The sequence below is a fragment of the Onychostruthus taczanowskii genome, unplaced genomic scaffold (genome assembly GCF_017590055.1).
Source record: "Onychostruthus taczanowskii isolate IOZ18803 unplaced genomic scaffold, ASM1759005v1 scaffold2, whole genome shotgun sequence".
NCBI lineage: Eukaryota > Metazoa > Chordata > Aves > Passeriformes > Passeridae > Onychostruthus > Onychostruthus taczanowskii.
This window is the reverse complement of record NW_024499239.1, coordinates 21,063,370-21,086,878: the sequence shown is the minus strand read 5'-3', so window position 1 is coordinate 21,086,878 and position 23,509 is coordinate 21,063,370. Positions and strand designations below refer to the sequence as shown.

The following is a 23,509-nucleotide window of genomic DNA, read 5'->3' as shown; positions in this document are numbered from 1 at the left end:
CTCCTAGAGAGTCTGTCAAGGCACAACTTAAAAGCTCGTTCAGGCGACCATGACCCCCTGCTAGCAGATTGTCTGCCTAAAAGGTAAGGGAAAGCTAAAAAAGAAGTAGAAACTTAAAAGTAGCTTCTCAAAGGCTGCATAGATCTTTTTTTTTTGTTAAACCTAAAGTGTTTAAAAGCTTTAATATTGATGGCCTGTCAACTTTGTCCTGATTCTTTGGCTTTCAGTTAAAAGGTTTTTGTTGTTGTAGCTTATGCAGTTGCTCTGTTGCTATGGAAACGTGACATCAAAATGACGTTTCTCTGTTTAAAAGCTTTTAACTAAATTCCTGCCTGTCAGATGTAGGCCCCATTTTGTGCACTCAAGCTTCAAGCTGTTGCAAAAAGGTTTCATATGTTCTGTTGTCATTCAAATTCTTTATCCACATATGCATGTCTTGCACTACAAAAAACCTAAACTAAAAACTCAATCTATATTAAGTGTCCTCTTTTAAAACCCTTTTAGGTCAGTCAGCAATGGCTGCAGCAGAAATTCCCAGTTACATTGTCTCTTCTCAGACTGAGAAACACAGGAGGGCCAGAAACTGGACTGATGCAGAAATGAGAGGTTTAATGCTGGTTTGGGAAGAATTTTTTGATGAGCTGAAACAAACTAAAAGGAATGCCAAAGTTTATGAGAAAATGGCTAACAAACTCTTTGAAATGACTGGAGAAATTCGCCACGGAGAGGAAATAAAGATAAAAATTACAAATATGACATTCCAGTACAGGTAAGCTTCAGTTAATTCTTTTTATTTTAAGAGATTTTAGCAGGGACGGCGCAGTGATTTTTGCCTTTCAGAAAGAAGTCTCCTAGAGGAAATCTGTCGATAAAAGATTAAAGATTGTTCATATCGCTTTTAAAATTCTCTCTTGCCAATGCTGTTACGTCATTGTTAATTTGTCCCCCCCATTTCGTGTCAAACTCTGGGACAACTTTGTTTCTTTAAAATTAGCTGGCACTGTTATGATGCAGAGGGATGGAAATGTATTTAATGGGGAAAAGAGATTTTTTTTTTCCTTCTTTTTGCTGAGGGGACTGATTGTGTTAGCTTGGCAGCCAGTTCCTTGCAGTGAAACTCCTGCAGTTTCAAGTGGCCACTGAGGATCGGAATTGCAAGGCAAAGTTAAAAAAAAAAAAAAAGAAGAAAACTAGAACAGAATAATGTTTGGGGGGGGGGGGGCCTGATGCTCCTCAATTTTGGTCTCGTGAGTTGAAGGGTTACACTTCACGGGGCCAAGAATAATTGAATGTCTTATTACTGAGTGACACACATTGCTATAATTATAAGCAGCAGCAGTGAAAGAACTATTATATCTGCAGAGAGAATCAATGTGCACCGTCAATACTGCTCCAGAGGAGTCGGGGGGAGGGCGGAGGTGTCTAGGAGGGGATGATAAAGAACAGGCAAGCACTCAGGAGGGGAAGTTGGCTTCAGAAAATGAGAGGCATTTGTGGATTTGTTGTTTGCAGGGAGACAAATAATTAGACCTTAACAGAAATGTTTCCATTTTTTTAATCTTCTTTTTTTCTTTTCTTTTTTTTCTTTCTTTCTTTTTTTTTTTTTTTTTTTTTAATTCTTATCTCTGCAAAGCACAAACTGCCTCATACTGGAAATCCTGAGTGGTGATTTGAGCTAGGTGCTTGTAATGCAAGAAAATCAAATATGTGACTCTTTTATTTAATCTCTCCTCAAAGCTCATATTAATAATAAAAAAGGTTATTACAGCAGGCAACCATGTTAAAACTGCTCGCTTTTCTGTAAGGCACCCTTACTGTATTTAATGCAGAGAGAGACTGCTCATCAAATAGAAAACTAGGGAAAATCCTGTAAACCCCTTAACTTTGAATGTCCTTCTACATTTCTATGATCCACAAGCATGATGTTTAACATCATCTGCCATAATATCAAACCTGATGTTTTGTGGCAAATCCTAACGTCTCCAAAATGTTTCACCAGCCCTGCTGTAATCCCCACAGTTTCCTTCACGCAGACTGTAGATGAGAAAGCTGGAAGTAAGGTAAATTTTTGTCCAGCATCACCCAGCAATTCCCACTCAGATGCAGATTTAGGAGTTGCAGGCTACCAGGCTTTTGCTTAGTCTGCTAAATCTGCAGTCCTCCCTGCTGGGAATTGCATCTCGCGGCGCTGAGATTTCACAGGTGTCTGTAGCAGCAACACTGCACCATAGTTAAGTGCCGTAATTGCCAAGTGGAATAGGTTATTTCTGTCAGCCTTTGTTCTAAATTTACAGTGTTGTCATCCATCAGAGAGTCTCATTTTTTCCCCTAATTAATGTTTTTACTTTAAAGTTGCACTGGGGGAAGGGAAGAAATAAAATCACTCGCATGCATGCACTGGGTGTGTGAGAGAAACCACACTTTTAAGAAATATCCTTCTATTTCTGTGAACTTCTAAGATTGCTTCTGTTGCGTGTTGTCAATCTGCTTTTCTATTTTGCAGTGCATGGCAGCTCCCTGCTTATTGATTGAGATGCTAATTTAGGAGAGTTAAAAACTGCCTTGTGCTGTCACAGAGCTGTTTCATTTTGTGCTCTGGAACATAAAATGCATCTTCTTGTTGTTTGCTCACATGCCTGTGTGCTTTGCTGTCAAGGTGAGGTGGTATGGAGAACAGGGGCAAGCACAAGCTGTTACTCACCATTTCTAGTTTTCTGGGTACTTTTTGGTGGTGTGTGAGGATAGGGAAGGTGAAACTGTAAATGATGTGAGTGGCCACCGACTGCTGGCTTTGCTGTGAGGCAGCTGAGTTCTAATTTATGTTTGGCTGCCTGCAGGACCCTTGAGGAAGATGCTTTACATCACTGCATTTCTGAGAATCATTGCTGTCCTGTGGCACAAACTGGAAAAGAAGATCCTGAGAGTGGGAAAAAGCTCTGTTTTGAGATAATGCTTTGTAAAGATTACATTGGGTTAGCGAGTGTGGCATGGGAGAATGTAGCACCAGTAGCAGGAGTGAGGAGGGGTGTTCTGCACCTAGGAGCTTATTTCTGCACCCACTTCAGGATCCTGTACTTCTTTAGGCAACTTTGAATGGTGCTGCAGGGGTGGAGTGGCCTCTACTCCTCCTTTATCAGAAATAAACTGCATTAAATTATTTAATGAGATCATATTATTTACCTAAGTGTCAAAATTTCATAAAGGAACATAAAACCCCTGTCCTACAAATTACTACACATACATATATGGATGAATACATATATGTGTATTTTTTCCATAAAAGGAAAAAAGCAGTACTTGAATATTTCTACTAGTCTGTTTAACCAAGTTCAGTTTTAAAAGTGCTGTCACTGGTGTGTCTTATCCTGGGACATCTGTTGAAGTAGATATTGATGATCTGAATCATACAGCGTTCTGAAACAGAAAGCAGTGAACATGTTCATAATGGTGCTCTCCAGTTGGAGGATCCCATGGCATTCTAAGAGGCAGTTCAGTAAACAGTTTTCTTTATTCTGCTTAGTGCAAGTCCTTCATTATGAGTAGAAGGTGTCCAAGTCAGGCAAACACATGCATAAGTAGGGAAGGAGTGTTTCTTGGCCAATAATTATTGCAGTTTCTGCAGCAAGTGCAGCCTGCATGGGTGTGTACAGTGGTAGGGGGCTCAGAAGGGGCTCCCACCCCAGGTATTCACCCTGGTTCTGGGTGAATACTAGTATGTGGATCCCCTGTGGGATCTTGTGCTGCCAGGTAAAGTTACCTCAGGTGTAGCTCAGTGTGCATGAGCATCACTCACATAAGCAATTTTAGGGTGTTTATATCCCATTCCTCCACATCTGAGGTGAAAACATTATTCAGGTGTTAAAATACCAAACAGAAATCTATTGTATCTCATTATTTCCTCCTTGAATTCTTGTTTTTATTTCTGTCTGCCCTATATTTCAGCAAGGTGATAAGAGAATGAGAAGATGTTTAGGGAACAGTTAGGCTGAGATGTGGAAAGCTTTCTTTATTAAGAGAAGTGTAAAAAAAAAAAGGTTTGTGAATGCTAAAGGAGTATCAGAGGTGCATACAAATATGCACTATTTCTAAGACTGTTTAGCAGATTTTTTTTGCTATAGTACAAGAAGTTATTTATAAGAATTGCAAGGCAAGAAATGCAAAACTAGTTAAAGTCATATAAATTTGTATTGCACTGCATAATTAGCATGTGGAACTAATTGCCGCTGAAAATCATTGACACCAAGAGAGCAGCAGGTTGTTTTAGTATTATTATTATTTTTAATAAAGATTACATTTATTAAATTAAAAAAACCAGATGTTGTTTGTCTTCCAGTTAGGTAGAGTTATGAAAGACAGTGGGTTTCAGGATGTTACTGGCTGTTGATGGAAAGATAATAATGTGTTTTTATGGGTGAATGTGCCCTCAAAAGCTGTCTGTCAAAATCATTCTTGAAGTATTCAGTGCTGACCTTTGTCAGAAGAGAGTGAGACAATGGGCTGAGCTGGCAGTGATTCCTGTATTCCTCTGCATTACTGTAGTCCAAGTGCATTTGGAGGAAACCAATCAGGGAAAAATATACCGTGACCTGAAGTAATTCTTACTGGAGTCTCGGTGTATTAAGGGACCATTTCATCCACTGTGGAAATTGACTGGGTGGAAAATTCTGCACAACAACATAGGTGGAAGGAAAATTCTTTCTGCAGGTGTATTTGAGTAAAGTTCTGCTTTTAGGGATTGCTGTAAAATCTGAAATATCTGCTGTGGGTAGATCAGCCACCAGGTTTTTAATGTTCTGCTTCAAAGATACCTGTGTGGTGAGCTGCATGAACCTCCCCATTTATCCATCCTGGAAGAAGGAAGGGCTGAGTCAATCTTCCTGGAATTCAAAGTTAAGCTTTCACATGTGCTGCTCATCAAAAGTTTTCCTGAGATTAGCGTGCCAGCTCTTGGGGTTTAGCATCCCTTAGAGTCTGTGCCCAGTTCTTTGTGTTGTGCAGCCTACTTGGGGCTATCAGCTCATGTGAACCTGTAATTGTTCCTTCTGAAAGGAAGCCCTGTCCTGTCACTGCTGATGTGCTGATCTCGCTGTGTCACAGTGCTCTGTGACTGCTCTTGTAACGTTGCCACTGCCACAATACTTATTAAAAAAAGGAAGCAGGGTATGCACAGCTTGCACAGTGGTCCACAGTTTTGACTGATTCCTTCTGATGTTTAAAAATAAGAACTGTGTGAATGCAAATTTATTATTTTCAAAAACATCACCCTCCCCAAAGCCTAGAAAACAGGATGCAGCTGTTGCTCTTTGATTTGAATCGCAGTCAATTAATGCTAATGATTGGTAAATTTGAGTCAGTCTCATGATTTGAATGAAAGAGTAGTGTAATTTTTTATTTTCATGTGTACATGATAGCAATTAAACATTTTTGCTTGTGTAATCCGTTGCTATACTCCATGACATTATGCAACTGGAAAATTTGACCTCTGTTACAGCAAATGATAAAATATGAGTGCAGCCAAATTGCTGTAAAAAGTTGAATACTTTACTATCTTTGTCTTTAATTTCAATAATTTAGGGCAGATGCACAACTTGGTATTGTACTTTCATCATCCTTCTTTTCCTCACCATTGATTGGTTCACAAACAGTTACTATTTATTATTTATTTTGAAAGCTTTTCCTAGAAACCCCAGGAGATGGATCTTGTATCCATTCCTTAAGGCAAGTAGTAATATCAAATGCTGCAATAATAATAAAAAAGCAATCCTGCTTTGAGCAAAGTCTAAAAAACGGAAGGAAATTATAGATTGCTTGCTTTTTGCTGGCTAAATTATGATGTTTTTCAAAAAAACCAAAACATCTTTAGGACATAATATTGTGATAGTCTTTTTTAAGAAGGTGGATTAATAGGCACAGAGAATAAAATCTGAAAAAAGGTCAATGGCAACACAAATGACTCAACAGTTGTCTCAGTCTATTCAGTGGAGCATTTTGGCAGTGGGATCTCAAAGTCCATTAATTTATTCACTTCTCTGGAATAAGACAAGCAATCACCTTTCAAATTAACTCAGTTGGCATGCTTTGGGTATTTGTCCACTGGAAATGTGTCTTTGATCCCTGAGTTTTTGGAGAGAGTTCTCAGTTGCCTCTGCTCTCAGCTGGATTTTAATAGAGCCTCATGAAACAGCAACAGCTCCAGATAAACTCAGTGTGAATTTATTTTGCAAGCTCTGCTGACTTTCTCACTTACCTCTGTTTCTTACCTCATTTTTCCTGCATGGCTTGCTCCCTCAGGCAGTGATGTGCCCAATTGCAAAGTGTTAATATTTGGCTCGTCTTGCTCTCTCATTTCTGGACTATTGCATTCCAGCCTTCCTATTGTCCTGTTTCTTTTAACATCCTCATGTTTCATTAAAACAAACAAAACTCCAATTCTATCTCTTGGAAGCAGCTAAGGTTGCTGTGATGAGTTATGCTAATGACCGAGGGCAGTACAGTAATCTCTGCTTTAGACTCCAGTTTTTCCAGGCTTACATTTACCTCAATGCAGGCAAAAGCTCTCAGCTGTCTAACTAGGTTTCCTGGACTTCTGGCAGTTGTAGAAAAAATATTTAAAAGTCAGTAAATCCTGGAACTCGATATTAGTATTACAAAGGTAGCTATTTGATTTGTTTTTACCAGAAAACTAAACCATCAACACTATTGCAGTGAATGTTCTCCCTATTTACCTCCACCTGCAGCATTTCTCCTCCTCTTCCAAAGGACTGACACTCCCTTTCCCCTTATCTTCTCATCTCTTTCCCTTTTTCATCCTTTTTTTCTGTGTGTTTGAGCCAGACTCTATACAGGTAGATGATTGCTGCTGGTGCTGCTTTTAAGCTCACACAGTTCTCTTTTCTACCTCCTGGTAGTGATCCCTTTTATTTAGCTCAGAGCTATGGTAAGCAGTCAGAAGTAGAATTAGTATCCATTCTGTGCATTGAGAGCCAGAGAAATACCTGCATTTATATAACTGCAACTCTACAGCTCTGTGAGCAGACAATAAACAACAGCTCTTCCTTCCAAATTGTCACAGTTCTGTGAGAAAAGGGAGTCTGGGTACACAGCTGAGCTCAAACAGTAACAAAAAGGTACCAGCTTCCAAATTGTCACAGTTCTGTGAGAAAAGGGAGTCTGGGTACACAGTAACAAAAAGGTACCAACCTATCAGGCAAAATATTTACTCCTGGAAACTTTCCATTGAATCATAGAATGGTTCAGGTTGGAAGGGACCTTTAAAGACCATCTCTTTCCAACCTCTCCCATGGGCAGGGACATCTTCACTAAACCAGATTGCTCAAAGCCCCATCCAAACTGGCCTTGAACATTGCCAGGATGCAGCACCCACAGCTTCTCAGGGCAACCTGTTTCAGTGGCTCACCAGTCTGATTAACATTTCTTCCTTATATCTAGTGTAAATCTACAATAAGGTCTTCCCAGAGCCTTCTCTTCCCCAGGCTGAGCAATCCTGTCTCTCTCAGCCTGTCTCTGTGGCAGAGCTGCTCTGAGTGTTTTTGTAGCCCTCCAGGAGGGGTCTCAGGAGAGCAGAGGGGCAGAATCCCCTCCCTCAACCTGCTGGCCATGCTGCTTTTGCTGCAGCCCAGGATAATGGTTTGGCTTTGTGGGCTACAAGCACATTGCCAGTCATGTCCAGCCTCTCACTGACCTGCACCCCCAACTCCTTCCCTGTAGGACTGCCCTCAATCTCTTCATCCCCCAGAGTGTAGTTGTACCTGGGTTGCCCCAGAATCACCACAGGGTGATTTAATGGAAGCAGATGCAAGTAATGAGGCTGAGGGTAGTTGGTGTCTGTATTTCAGCCTTCGCTGCCCAGGTGGGTGTGCCTGCAGCAGAGTTATCAGAAATACCAGCAGCAGGAAAGGACTGAGTCAGGAACCATCTCTGAAACTTTGTGAAGATTGAGGGAGGTCTCTAGGGACCAGAAAAAGGCTGTTGAATCTTCAGAAAGGCAGGAACAGGAATGAAGAGTTCTTCCCTTCAACTCCTTAGAAGATCACTGAGCAAGAAGTTTTGGAAGCAATTTCCAGTCACAGAAAGGAGAAAGTGATGACTGGGAATAGCCAGAACAGATTTACCAGCACTGAATCACTTCTGACCGACCTGCTTGCTTTCTTTTTTAGAAGACTAGATCTGTGGGTGAGGGTAGGGCAAAGTATTGTCTAGCTTGACAGTACAAACCCTTTTGACTCGGTCTCCAAGAACATCCTTCTATCCAAGCTGGGATGTTTCACTGCGGGTGGAAGGACTACAAGCTGGCTGAAAACTCTCTGGATCTCTGGGCACAGAGTGGTTGTTAATGGCTTGTATTCTGCCTGGAGGCTCATTCCCAGTGGAGGACTGCAGGTGTTTTGCACTGGGACATGCCCTGTTTAAAATCAACCATCCAAAGGCAAAGGTGGAGTGCATGCTCACTGGTTTGCAGATGGTGCCAAACTGGGGCTGCAGTCTGCAGCAGTCCCTGCAGGGCAGGACTGGCACTCGGGGACCTGGACAGGTTGAGGAATGGGCTGACAGGGACCCCATCAAATTCAACAAGGACAAATGCGAAGTCCCCCTCCTGGGATGGCCAAATGCTGGAGCAGGAGGGGACGGCCTGGCAGGACAGCAACTGCTGCTGGGGACCTGGGGCTCCTGGCTGATACTGGGCTCAGTACAAGTCTGTTCCCAGAGCAGCAGCAGAGTATCAGCTCTAAGCCTGTCCTGCCCTTTTTGACACAATGCTTTGCAGTCCTAAGGCTCAGACCATGTCCCATGAAGTCTCAGTGCAGCTGCTGGACTTGGCAGTGGCCCAGCTGAGGTGTGGTCACCCCTGGCCTCCTCACCCCTGGGGGTGCCTGACCATCCATGAAGTCTCAGTGCAGCTGCTGGACTTGGCAGTGGCCCAGCTGAGATGTGGTCACCCCTGGCCTTTGCCACCTCACCCCTGGGGGTGCCTGACCACGGTGAATGCACTGCATAATTGCAGCTCAGTTCTAAACCTCATAGCTTGAACACATTGAGAATTTCAACACAGGCAAACAAATATGGCATGGAGGCTTGGCTACTAGCTTATAGTGGTATAATTGATCTGTTTTTCATGCAAATAACCCCAACAATTGAACTAAAAATAAACAATATTAATTGATGGTTGTTGTCAGGCCTGTGTTTAGCTATTTTCTGTCTGTGCTGGATGGGTAGGCTGTGCTCAATATTCTCTGACTATGAAATCGCAGCAGTAGGTTGTGAAATATGTATGAAATTAAAATTTTGAATGCATAGAGGGCATAAAAGTATGGATGGCTGTGAGGCTCTGCTTTGCAGGACTATGATGTGCATTTCTAAATAGCTGGAAAAGCTCATCAGACCTTGCAAGGACAAGGAGAAAAGAATCCTTAAAGGGCTTTAAAATCTAAGCAAATCTTACTGCCTTCTTTTCCCACTAGTGGATTTCCCCTTACTCTAGGCTGACAGCATTTTAAAAGGAAGAACTTCAAGTTCTCACTTTTAAGTTTCACATCATTGTTTTCATGTTTACATGTTATTTAATTCTACCCCTTGCAAGACTGGTGTGGGCAGGAATGATTCTGAGAAGAGAAAACCTGAAAGGCTTCAAGAAAAGAAGGGTGGGCCAGGTGTCCAGGAATAGTGTTTTTTGGTTTTTTCTTTGTTTGGTTGTTTTGGTTTTTTTTTCCCTGCAAATGCAAACCTCTAGCTGTGAGAATCAAATTTGGTTCAGCTTTTTGTTAATTTGAATGAAATCTGGTTTATGAAAATGGGGCATTTGTCATTGGTCTTGCCTTTCCTGTTGTTCTCCCTTCCTGCATTTTGATTTAGAGTAACAAGATCTGAACTGAGAGAGGCAAATGAAAAGAAAGTTTGGGACTCTAGTTGGGCAGTGGAATTTCTTTGAGATGTATATTACATCTATATACCTCAGTTTTATATTTCTCAATAAAAGAAAATAAAATAACACTGGGTAACCACTGGGATAGCAGTGAACTTGTCTGAGGACTGAATAATAAATCTCATAAGGTACACATGAAGGACAGAGTCATGGTTGATAGTCCACTGTGATGTAATGTTTGTGTGCATGCTGTTTCTAAACGCATTATTAACTGTTTTAGGGGTTTTTGATTGGTTTTGTTTTGAATTTTTTTTTTTTTTTTGGTATATTAATGAAATTTTGATTGGTTTTGTTTTGAATTTTTTTTTTTTTGGTATATGAATGAAACTCTGTACTTTTCCCTAGTTCATCTTTTCCCTGCATTCATCTGTAACAAATGAACAGATGCCTGTATCTCATGGTTGTTACAAGGATATTTACCAAGGCATTTCAGGGCTTTTAAGCCATATTAGGAAAAGGATATACATTGTATTTATAGCCACTTGTATTCATTATAGAAAATAAATATTCATTCTTCAAAGCATGAAAGCGCAGGGCTGCCCTCAGTTCAGTAAAGGCTGTGGTGTGTTGCTTAGCCCAGTTGTCAGGGACTGCTGTCAGATTGGTTAGTTGGGCATTCTTTAAGGGGAAGAAAATTATTCAGCCACCAACACAGTCCTGTTTCCATTAGAAGTTGTAATGTTCTTTATCTGTATTGAATTTCATCTGGGGTTTACATGCAACTTTTTATAACAGGTCAAACCTAGGAAAAGAACCTGAAAGGCTTCACTGGAAGTTAAAGAAGAAAAGTGTCTAATTTTATTCTCTTTAAAGGCATTCAGTTTGACTCCTAAATGTGACCAGAACAAATGTTTTGAGATAGATCTGTATGAAAAGTACTTTTTGTAGCAAAACAAGCTTTAATGTTCTGTGCCTTTTCTTACAGGAAATTAAAATGCATGACTGACAGTGAAACTGTGGCACCTGACTGGCCTTACTACAAAACCATTGATAGGATCTTATCCAAAGTGACAGACCACAGCGATGTGAAAATGCATGAAAATCAGCAGCCAGGTCCTTCTACATCACAGACAGAGGCCTCGCAATCTCCATCAGCCAAGTCCACCCCTCTGTATTTGCCATATAACCAGTTCACATATGAAGGAAGGGAAGAATGCTTTGAAGATGAACATTCAGAGAGCTCATCAAGCTTGCTTTCTTACAAGCTGAGGTAGCATCTATTTTCCCCTCTTTTTAGTATTTTGCAGAATGAACTGAATTTGCTGTGTAAAGGGAACAGCCTCACGCATTTTTCTGTAGCAGCTCCTGTATTTTTTTCTGTAAATCACAAATGAGATCTGTTCCCCAATCTCAATCACTTTGCTGAATTAGGGCATTTTCTTTATTCCTTTATGAAAGACTGGAAGGGAGTAGGAGAACTGGGCAAAAAGTTGTATATTATTGCCAAAACTCAGCATGCATGTCACGGCTCACATCAGGGAGAGTGTTCATAAAAGGAGTACAGGCATGTTCAAGAGAGTCCTGTGGTGCAATCAGAGATACAACATACTGCTTAGATGATTTTTGGCTTGCTCTAGTTCTGCTTTTGATACGAGTATGAAATTTCTCTGGCTTCAGTTATTATTAAAATGGTGAAAAGATGCAAAATAAATATTTCTGTGGACACTGAAAAGCTGCTCATACAGTTTGAAAGTACATTGCATTATTTTAAATATATTTGAGAATGTAATTTTTTTCAAAGTAAATGTTAGTTTGAGATGCAAACATGTGATTCCTTTTTTTTTTTTTTTTTGAATATGATTGGAGTTCCCTGGAAGGCAGCATTTTAACAAAAGGCAGGGTTGTACTCTTGTTACAAATTTCAGACTTTACTGGTCTCATTTTTCATCCAGAGTGGTGTGAAATAAGAGCTGATTACAGTTTTTTGGCAGGAAAAAAGTTGATCCTAGAGATCCTTATCGTGAGTGTGTGAGGCTTTAACTGTAACAGTAAAATTACCTGTCAGTCCTACAACTGTAAAGATGTTGAGTTGGAAGAAGAACCAATTGAGCAAGTTCAAATTATTGTTTCCAGACCCACTCTTGGATGAATAAAACTAAGTTAAATTCATTAAATCATTCAAGCAGATAGTCTTTGAATAACTGTGTATTTCTTAAAACTTTTTTTTTTTTTTTGGCAACAAATTTTTACTAGAGTGCATAACTTTGGAACTATAGCAACCTTTTTGTTCACAAGCAACAATTTTTTTTCATCCTAGTCCATTGTAGTTGATATTCCTGATACACAAACTTGCTTGACTTTAGGATTTGTAAACTCCACAGTCACATTTCAGATGCAATAACTTTATTCCCAATTGGATTTACAATAACATTATTTAATATTTAATTAGAAGGTCACATTTCCACAAACATTGTGGAGTTTATTCACTTGACTACTTTATAACATCAGGTTTTTTAAAAATATTGGAAGTTAAGTTTTTTCAGCTTAGGGGCGACTCCAGGGCAGCACAGATTTTGTACCATAAGAGGACAGAGGTTGCCACACCAGGCTTTACTACAGAACATAGACATTCCTCACAGAGATCAAGTTAATCAACCCCAAACCCACATCTGTTGTGCCCACAGTTTGCAGGTGGACTCTCATGTAGGGGCTTTCATTTACAGCTAAAATGGACTTAAATCAGTCACTAAATTATAAGCTCTGGAAAATTTAGGCTATGATGCATTTTTGCCAGCTTCAGGTTCACTGGTTTGTTTATTTATTTATAATTTTATCCAAGGAAATACCCTAACCTGTTCTAGTAAAAAGTATTTTAACATTATTTGGCTAAATTTAGAAACTGCATCTCATTTAAATGCAGGTCCTGGTGGCACAGGCTGGCTCTCAGCTGGCGAGTCTGGGGCAGGTAATGCCACTCAGCCCTTGCCATGCTGCTCCTGCCTGCCAGGAGTGGCTGCCCTGGCTGGCTCAGGAGGGTCTGGGAGCTGCAGGGGAGGGCAGGGCAGCTCTCAGTTATTATTAGCTATTAGTTATTATACATCAGCTCTCAGGATGGCAGGGCCTCCAGAACTTAGGAATTCAGCCATGCTCCTGCAGTCTCCACGATGAGAGAATTTTGCGCCATGGAATATTGTCCATGTCATTTAGCAGCAAGATGGTTACGTAGTCGCAAGTTGAAATACAGGTCCCCCCTGTTTTAAAAGAAAAGAAGTTGAGCAGTAGATACCACATGAGAGATCAGTGTAATATTACAGGTGAACATCATGATTGGATTAAAAATTAGAAACCACTTGTGGTAATGTGTCTGGAAGGAGAAAAAAGGTATTCCAATAGTCCTAGGGGGTTTGAAAAGCTTGTCCAGCTTTGACCTGTTTAATTTAGGCTGATGACTGAGAGCAGAGTAGGGAACCCTTTCTTGGCCAGAAGAAAATGCCTTGCTTGCTAGTGACACCACATGGGTTAAAATCACTTAGATCTGCCATGGTTAGACAAGGAAGTTAATTACTTTAGAGTTACTAATGGAAAAATATGACCTGAGGAAGCAATTTATAGCTTAAGCAATTAGTGTCTCATCCTGTATTTGAAAAACACTTTGAAATAGCCAACAAGAGAGGAAAGAATTACCATTAAAAATTTGGGTCTATCTTGGCTATTTTATCAATGCCCTTGCCTCTGAACAGTAGACAATTTATCCAACAGATTAAAAAAAAGAATAAAAGACAATTCTGGGAATTAAAATCAAAAGAATGTTTTAGGTCCTCAGTTTTCTTATTTTGAAAAACACACACTCATGTCTATATGAAAATACAGATGTGTTTTGCAGCTGTATATTTTATAACTTACATTACGGGATTTTTTATTCAGTAATAAAATCCTAATGTTATGGCAACAATTGATAGAGAAGAAAACTTTTAAACAGTAGTTCTTTCTAAATAAGTTTTAAACTTCTGAAAACTTTTCTGTTATTCCTTTAAACTCACCAACACAGCTTTGGAGTGTCAGCTTTGTGTTTTTCACAGTATCTTTGAACATAGCAGGAGTCTACTTGGCTATACAAATTATAGCTTAAAAAAAAATCAATTGAATGTTTAGCTTTCATCATAGAAAAAAATGTCAAGTTTTATACTTCAATCAGTACATACATATTGTCAATTTAAAAATAGTTGAAACTGGTTTTCTTTGCATTCTGTTTGAAAAACTTTGAGTTCAGGACCTTCTTACAAAAGCCAAATTTTGATGGTTAGTGATAACACAATTAATGTGAGATAAAATTAACTTGAATTTTTGTTTCAGTTGTGTAGATGAGGAAAACATTTGGAATCCTTTTTAAAGGGGTGCCTGTAATTGCTTAGTATTGTTCTAACAGTGCTCTGACACTGTTCTACAGTACAAAACATCTGACAATAATAGAATTATTCTATTATGGTCATAAAATATAATGCAATGTGGTGGAGTCTTGTACTGCAGCTTAAACTTTTAAAATCCAAATTCCTGACACCACTATAAATGACTTTTTATCTAATTGAAAACAGTGTTTTTTCACTCTGTGAATTAATTTATGGTCTTTGTTTCCATAGTAAAATAATGACAGAACATATTTATACAGGCTGTGAATGTAGTTCAGATTCATGTGTTCTGCCATTTCTATTGTACTGAAAATGGGGGTGAAAGAGTTACTTTCATAGGTTAAAAGACCTTAATAAAACCACTGTGTTGTCTAGTCTGACTTCTTGTTAGATAGCATTTTTGAATGTGGTCATTCTGCTCTGGAGTGCAGAAATGTTATTGGGAGGATTCTGTGACACCCTTCCCTCAGCAGGCACTCCTGCACCCAGGAGCCCCCTGTCTCTGCTGTCCTCCACTTCGTTGTTTCTATGATTTGTTTCACTCTGGGAAATACTGAATGTCTGGTCTAGACCTGATAAATACAGAAGATGGAGAATTCACTCTTCCCTTCTTTCTAGTGATTAGCAAACCCTCGTTTAAACCAGTCCCTTGTTTCTAATGTGAATTTAGTGAATGAAACTTTCAGATGTTACTTCTGCTTACCTTTCTTTTCAGTATGTTGGAGAACCTTTCAGTACTTTTTGTTTTCTGGCAAGGTGGTTGTGTGCCATGATTATACTGTTTGGTTTTTTTTAAATTTTTAAATGTAGATGAATTAATTTGCTGCAGAATGTTTACACAGGAAGAAAAAGTAAGAACTGGTAACATTAACTAGCCAAGATATGGATTAAAAGAAGTGCATTAAAACTTGGTGATGATGCTAATTTGGGAAACAACATCTTTGGCAATGACTTTACTATTTCTAAAATTATGCTATGGCTTTTTAAATCTGAATGGGCATAATCTACAAAGAACTTTGAGCTTTAGGCTATGTGCATTATGTAGTGCATCTTAACTCATTATGCAGACTTGTTATCCTAGCAAGGTGCTTTGCCCAGGCTCCAAGCCATTTGTGGTTCTTTTCTGTGCTTTACTTCAAGGATGAGTCTCATTAATTCCTGAATGCATTTGAATGACTGAATGAGCTTAGTTTACCAGAAGATTCAGGTTCATCCTCAGTCCTTATGCTCTGAAATCTTTATATCATCTCTTAATATTAATATTGATTATATCCAGACCATTGTTAATTTTTAAAATATAGACATAGAGTATGGAGGTCTGCTCGGATTTGTATGGAGCTGAAAAAACCCAAACCAGTGAGAAACAGCTTTTAGGTGTTAAAAACCATAAATTCCAAGAACTGATGGTACTGGAGACCTGTTTGCCATGAAGTAGTCAGAAATGAGGAATTGCTGTTAGGGTTTTGTGACAATAATACATTTTGATAAACAGAGAACTCTTTGTATTCAACTCCTGCTTCGTTAATTATTCACACATGTCCCTGAAACAAGCTGTATTGGATAAGTGTAAGCAATCAGTCAAGGAAATTTTAATTGAACAATGAATTAAATCGGTATTAGATAGGCAGACAGCAAATACATTTGAGACTTGCCTAATACGTTGCCTGATTGTATCTGGAGGTTTTGCATTGTTCCCCCTCATGTCCATTGCACACAGTCATTTCTGCTCAGTCTCCTAGGTGAGAGGGAACAATTTCTTTCCCTTGGTTTGCTTCCTTGGAACCCTCCCTGTCTGTTTTAGAGCATAGCAGGGAAATAGCTTTGTGAGGTTCTGTTTGGAATATGGTCCCAGTGCCAGAGCCCTTCCACGCTTGGTCCATGTTGTCAGAGGAATTACCGATGCCAATCTCTTGTATACTCTGCCATAGGCACTGGAAGCCCAGCAGAAGAGTACCAGCAGATTGTATTTGAGGTCCGTACTTCCCCAGGCCCTTCTTTCATGAGATTTCCCTCAAAATCTACCTCCAGAGACTGGGCTTGGCAAAGGAGTTGCTCCTTCAGCAGCTTGTGGATGCTGTCAGGATCTGCTGCACCCCTGTTGTCACAGAGGTGTTGGCTGCACATGGAGAACGGGCATCAGGAGCTGATTGATGCTACAGCCATCATCAGTAGTTGCTTATTCTTGTGCCCATACAATGGCAAAGGAGAGATGCTCCTAGCTAGAACTGTTTGAGGATACTGGTGCTGCTTGGGTTACTTGGTGCTGAACCCATATTCCTGCTTCTCTCTTGAATTTGTTATAAAAAATTACTGACAGAGAGGGGTCTCTGACATGCTGCCCAGGACACCTAGAACTTCTCAAGAAAGATGGCTCAGAATCTGAGGAAACACTTCAGTATTCAAATAACTCATCACTGGATGGGCATCACTGGACATTTTACATTGTTTCATGTTGCAAGTGCTCTTTGCTTGTAAATTAGATTCTTTAGAGCCTTCTTTTGTTGGGCCCTTCTCAAGAGCTCCCTTTCAGCAGCAATTCTGCAAGAGGAAAGGATTGTAAGTGCCAGTTCCTTACTGTGAACTTGTGAGTGACCATAGAACCCTTTCAGTATCAGTCAGTGGAGAGAAAAGGAGATTGGGACCATCACCAAAGCTAGGGCTTTCTGAGAATTTCTGAAATAAGTATTTCTTTTTAATGAAGGTCCAATTACCAAGTTGTGTTTGTTACTGTAAACAAATGTAGGGAGTACTTGGGAGACCTTGAAAAATCCTGGGGTCATTGCTTTTGGAGGAACTTCTCTGTGCTAAAACACAGTTCTGAATAGCATTCTTCAGTGAGTACTTTTTTAGTTATTAGCAGACTGCAGATCCTGCTGACACAGTAAAAATTTGCTGCTCCTTTCTCTCTGGAGCTGTGCAAGACACTGTCTTGGATGTATGGTTTCATGTCTTACAGTTCTTTGATGGATTTAACTGAAAAACAGGTAAAATCCTTTACAGACTCTAGGAAGACACTTCAAAGATTCTTTTCTCTTAAAAATAAGGCTTATTTTAGATCTTTCAGTCTAAATCACTCCACCTTAGTTTTTTATGTTTTTGTTGTTGTTGTTGTCTCAGTTGAAATTGAAATCCAAATGGTGGTTACCAAGTAATACACACAATTCTCAGTGCATCTCAGTACCATTGACAAGCCTCAGATTTTCTCTCTCATTCCTTGTTAAGGACCATTCTCACCAGTGTTTATGTTGACAACACACAAGCCCTCTTGTGGAGTGAGTTTGTACTGGCTTCAAGACAGGAGGTCTTACCACAGCTACTTTCTAACACTGTGTGGTGAAGATAATAGAGATTCATCAAGTTTCCAGCATCTAAATCCTCTGTCAAGACAAGTTTAAATTCAAAAGGTGACTTTGGCTAAAATAATATCACCATTTCAGAAAGTTTCTTGCTCTGCCTACCAGAAACCATGCATTCTTTGTGAATGTGACTACAGTGATGGGAACCTTGGAATAACAGATTCAGTGCTGTCCTTAGACTGCTGTAGATCTTTTCCACTTGCTTGACCTCTTTGAGAACCACATTAAAGTAATTCTGACCCTTAGAGTTAAGGGAGACAAACAGAATTTAGTGTTAGCCAAGACCCATTCTCACAGGATTGTAAAACTGATAATTTCAGTGATCAGCAGCGAGCTTGACCCACAGTTTGAGCAGGCCCACAGTTTGAGCAGAGCAGCATGTATTTATTTTATTCATGTTTATTTGATGCCTCAAATCAAATATGCTATATAGAACCTGCAAATCTTAGTTTATTGTATACCTTCCAAAGTAGGTAGTATCTCACCCTTTTTGGGTCACTGCACTCTTAAATGTCAAGGGGCTTGTGTCTTTTTCTTATATTTGCATTAAGCCTTTCAGGGGCTAAGGATTGTTTATCTCTCCTGCTGACAGATCTGAATGTCACAGTCGCTGCTGCACAAAGCCTGTCAAGTAGGATAAGAACATGAATCAAATTATGATACAAATCTGCCACAGCTGAGTGACCTCACCCCCACTACCCTTCTTCACATTAATAAAAACACATTCTTCAAGAGTTCAAGGTATCTTTATTCAAGGATGCCTTAAAATCTGCAGCATGTTGACATGGCATTCTAGTCCCAACTGTACTATCACATCATTGCATTTCACCTAGAAAGGACACTGCATTTGGCAGAACAAGACTGAGATTGCTGTTTGTGTCAAGGGATTTCAAGGCACATCAAATATCTTTGATGTTGGGGACTCCAGTCTGGAGTTACAAAAAGTGTAAATGAAGACATGGTCTCTCACTTAAAGTTAGGAAAGGAGTTATCCAGCTCTAACTGGAGGTTTCTCAGATGTGTAGTACACTTACACATGTGCCTTCTACTTGCCTTTCTTCCTCTTTCACAGTTTAGCATGATTCCTTCTTAGCTGCAGGTTAAGAGACACAGGTCTGTGTGTGTGTTCTCACTTGCATGCCACATGGGCTGGTTTTGACTGTGTGGCTCTGTCACCCCAAGTTAGAACAGCCATTTAGCCTTTACATATTGAGAGCACTGTCTTTATTGTCAGGTTAATCTCTCTTCCAAATCAGAAACCCAGCATGATAAAGCATAGAGGAAATTCTTAAAATGTTCCCCAAATTCCACACGGCAGCTCTGCATATTTCAGATGAGGATGTCCATTGCCCTTCTCTGGACATGCTCCAGCCCCTCAATGTTTTACTTGTTGTGAGGGACCAAAAATTGGACACAGGACTGGAGGTGTGGCCTCACCAGTGCTGACTACAGGGTGACAGTCACTGCCCTGGTCCTGCTGGCCACGTATTGCTGATCCAGGCCAGGTGCCTTTGGCTTTCTTGGCCACCTGGGCACACCTGGCTCATGGTCAGCCACTGTCAACCAGAACCCCCAGGTATTTTTCTGTCTTTTCAGGCTTTTATGTTGTTCATAATGTTTTGTGGTGGAATATAAAAAAAAGAGTGGTCAGTGCTACTGCTGTGTCTTGGCACAAGGGCAAATTCCGAGACTCATATTCTGGAGTGGGACCAGCCTTACTGATGCAATGCTGTAAAAAACAAGCTGTAAGATACCACCACATGTAGCCATGCAGCACTTTCTCTGGATTGGGATGGTTATTGCAGCTTTAAAATTGGATTTTCAATGGGCCACATAAGCCAAATGTCTCTCTCAGTACAGTGTATAAATTCAATGTGTAAGACATGTCAAGATTAAAAAAAAATAAAAGTCTGGTATTCTGGAAAATTCTTATTAGAACAACGAGATGTAAAATCTCTCTCTCTTTTTTTCTCTCTCTTTTTTTTTTTTTTTTTTTACAATCTGTAGCACTATGCAATAATACATTAAATACTTATGTTTTGGCACAAACTTGAGAGGGAATTTATTGGAGAACACAGGGTTTAAAAATATGCTTAGGTTGTAGCTTGGCCAAGAATATGCTATCGAATTTTGCGTTCTTTCTTTTTATAAATATAACTCTAATTTCTAACAAATATTCACATTTCAGAGCTGAAGAAAGACCAGTTAAGAAAAGAAAAATGCAAAACTGCAGTTTCCAAAAGAAGAAGCTAAAATTAATGGAAGCCATGTTGGAAGAACAAAAGAAGTTGAGTAGAGCTATGGAAGAAACCTGTAGAGAAGTGCGCAGGATCCTGGATCAGCAGAACATCATTCAAGTTCAAAGCTTACAGTTACAGGAGAGAATGATGAATCTACTGGAGAAAATGATCTCCAAGTCTAATGTGTAGTTTCCTTTGTGAATGCCTCTGAGATTACTATTGCTATTATAGATAACCATTTATTACACACCATATGTGTGTCTGTTGCCCTATTCCCAGGTTTTCCATGGAAATTAAAACCCTAGTGTAATCCTAGTTCAGCAAAGAAAACATAATGCAGGGTGAGAGCTATCCAGTATGATAAAATTAGTGCAATATATGCCTAAATTGAATTATTTTTATACAGAAAGGTTAAGGGATAAATAGCTCTGGGAACTGAAGTACTATTTATGCCTAAGTCAGGTATTGTTTTGCAAGCAGTGGTGCTGTATATTGCTTCACATCAAGGACTGCAGCTTAATCTGTTTTAGGAGAATGAAATAGTGCATTTCTAAACATGGTTATTGCACTTTGACTTTGCTGATGATTAAACCCTGTTTTGAAACATATGCCTGATTGTATAAGTGACCTATGGTTCTTGTGAAGAGCTAGTTGGGACCATGAGCTACATAATTTTAAACTCTATGCCTGATATGAATAGTACTCTAAAGTATGAGGGTAAAAATAGTCTATTCAAATACATTTTTTGATATAAAAACAAAAGCCCCAAACCACCTTCCTATATACTGAATATTAAAATGTATAGAAGATACTTGAAGTTGCTTTTGATATTAAACGTTTAAATTTTTTTCATTATTAACTGGAATCTGTTGACTTAACAAACAACCAGCAATGAAAACTTTCATTTATTCTCTATCACAAAAGAAAAGTATTGTACTGTGTGTATATACATATATATAATGTCTATCAAATGAAATAAAGAAAAAGAAGAAACTTACTGCTTACTGCTGGGCAGAAATAATGCTTTGGGACAGCAAGGGGTACTGGGAATGATAAGCGCAGTGAGAGGGTCACAGTCACCGATGGCAGGGTGAGGATCCGCGGTGCTGATGCCCAGGCGGACAGGGATGCTCCACACGAGGGAGCCGCAGGCACGGAGGATTGGACCCAGGGAGCTGAGGCGCAGCGCCAGCTCGAGATGGCTCCTCCATGAAACATTTAAATGATCTTTCACTTAAATTCGAAAATTGGCCGCCAGAATTTCCTATATGCCTTTTTCTTTTGTGTTCTCCTTAAAAAAACACCATATTTCTGCCTGTTTTACTGTACAGGCAAGAGCAAAGGTTGGATTCCAATATAGAAACTGAAGAATTAGTACAAGGAACTCAGGCCATTTTCCATTCTCACTATTGAATAATGTCCCCTCTTAAAACACTGTCTTTGAAGGTATTTGCATTCTCCTATATAATTTAATATGTTGTTGCCTAAAGGTGAGCTAAAATATTTTAAATCCCTGACACAACAAATTAATCTCTAATTATGCTTGCTGAACAGGATGAAGGTTATACTCACCAAGCAAATTAATAATATGTGGAAATATTTCTCAGAAGGTCCTCCAGGTATGAAGATTAAAAGTTATTAAATATCTAAATGTGGCCCATTCCTACTGATTTTAATTAATGATAACAGGATAAAGCAAATGTAGTAGAAGGCTGAACTTGGAGAAAATGGTAGCTGCTGAAATATAAACAAAGTAACTGTCCCTCACCGCATCTTTACTACAGTGATTGCAAGATTGGAAAAATGCCAAGTTTCTTTTCTGATTCTGCAAAGATAGTTTTCACATTTCAGATGTAGATCTGTCACGCATTCAGGTAGGCTACGTATTCAGTGCCTCCTGACACTTTAACTTGTTTACAGCAAGATATAAAGAAATTCTCCCCTGACTCCACAGGAATTAATAGTATTTAATCTTACTATCTACTTGAATCATATAGCAATTAAATCCAATTAATGAGCAGTAACAATGGCAGCGCAGCTGAACCTTGTACTGTAGAGTAGGTAGCCCCCCTCCTTCCCTGTTATTACAGCTCCAGATCTGTAGGAACACAAGAATGGAGAAAATCTTATTCCTTGCCTGCTACCACGAGGAACCATGTCATATAATCCCTTTTGTAAATGTATGAACCTGTATCTTAAAATAAGTTAGGGGTTTTGTCCCCAGAATTATATGAAGACCTGCATTACAGACAGGTAAATGCAGTTTATAAAATTGCTTCTAGGATTTTTCTTGATTAATTTATACCAATTTTCTTCTTGTATCAACTCTGATTATATTGCTTTATATAGCATTTACTCTTGAGAGCTAGAGGTCATGCCCCATGCAACCCTTCTTCTGATGGATAATGCCCTTTTATAAGGTAGGATTTTGATGACTGTTTTGCTAATTTTGCTCTTTTGAGTTCATCTATTTTAAAGGTGAGTGATCAGAATGACACACAGCATTCCAGATGAGACTCCAAACATTGTCTTACATAACTGCTTTAAAGGAAATGGTGTTTTCTGGTGGTTCTGAGATTTTTTTCTATATAAAACATCACTTTTAGTAGTTACATGTAGAAGTTAAAGTTTTAAATCCTCACCTCTTTAACAAAAGACTTTATTCCCATCCATGCAGATTACCCATGTTCTAGCCCTGTTTTTGCCTAGAGTGAACACAGCAAAGCTTTAGACAAATATTACAAGTTTTATGTATGACAACTTTTCTAATGCTTTTTTGACAAGCTGAAAATTCCCCACCTACCCATAGTCTCCTTTTGCTGCTGTTTCTTTTGTTTCTGTAGAGACTGAAGGTTTACTTGAAAAAACAGGTTGAGTGTTTTTTGAGGGGATTTTTTTTAAGGTAGTCACAGTCTTTTCATCTGCATGGGACAGTTAGCTGCAGGTACAGATATTTGAATGTTTGTGATATCCAGACAAAATGTAACTTGAAAGACCTGCCTATAATTAAAATTCTTGGTAGAATTCCTGGTTTTGTAAAACAGACACAGACACTGCTGCTGTCTCTGTATGAGTAGGGAGCTGAGTATAATAAGTATTCAAGGGGAGCACATGAGGATTTACCCAAGTTTATAATTTTAACTATGACATTAAAGGAACTCCCTCATGGCTTCCACAAGTGTGATCAACAAAGAAACTGTAGCATAGGAAAACAAATTTCTTATTTTCAGGGCAGTAACGGGGTCAACTCAGTTTGATATCACTTTCGCCAAATGAAGTGCTTGTATTACGTGTACACACACAGATGGTCCAAATGGAAAACAATTAAATAGGGGAGGAAATACACTGCCTGGAGGCAGGTGACTTTGTAAGTGATGTGACAATAAAGGAAAAGGAACCTGAGGAGGCAGATGAGAAAATGAGACGCTGAGAAACATGGAGACAATTGAGAAGCAGATTTTGATGAAAGTTGGGAAAGAATATGTTGGACAAAAGGGCAATGTAAATGCCTCCAAAAAAATCCCAGTAATGACAGGGATGAGGGAACACAACACTTTAGGAAGTGAAAATTAAAGAAAAAACATAAAGCTGAAGGAGAAAACTTTGAGTATGAAAAGTAATGCTAGT

At 39.3% G+C, this 23,509-nt stretch overlaps 1 protein-coding gene across 1 annotated transcript; it reads left to right on the top strand.

Moving 5' to 3' along the window:
• Positions 1 to 362: 362 nt before the first annotated feature.
• On the top strand, positions 363 to 21,514 carry MSANTD1 (Myb/SANT DNA binding domain containing 1). The gene is made up of 3 exons (XM_041402903.1): positions 363 to 769; positions 10,866 to 11,150; positions 19,831 to 21,514. The coding sequence occupies exons 1-3, from the start codon at positions 516 to 518 to the stop codon at positions 20,069 to 20,071; spliced, it is 780 nt and encodes a 259-aa protein (XP_041258837.1). The 5' UTR covers positions 363 to 515; the 3' UTR covers positions 20,072 to 21,514.
• The last annotated feature ends 1,995 nt before the right edge of the window (positions 21,515 to 23,509 follow it).

Coding starts and splice junctions, on each gene's coding strand:
- MSANTD1 (XM_041402903.1), top strand. CDS start 516: ATGGCTGCAGCAGAAATTCCCAGTTACATTGTCTCTTCTCAGACTGAG. Junction 770..10,865: donor AATATGACATTCCAGTACAG/GTAAGCTTCAGT, acceptor CTTTTCTTACAG/GAAATTAAAATGCATGACTG. Junction 11,151..19,830: donor TTGCTTTCTTACAAGCTGAG/GTAGCATCTATT, acceptor TTCACATTTCAG/AGCTGAAGAAAGACCAGTTA.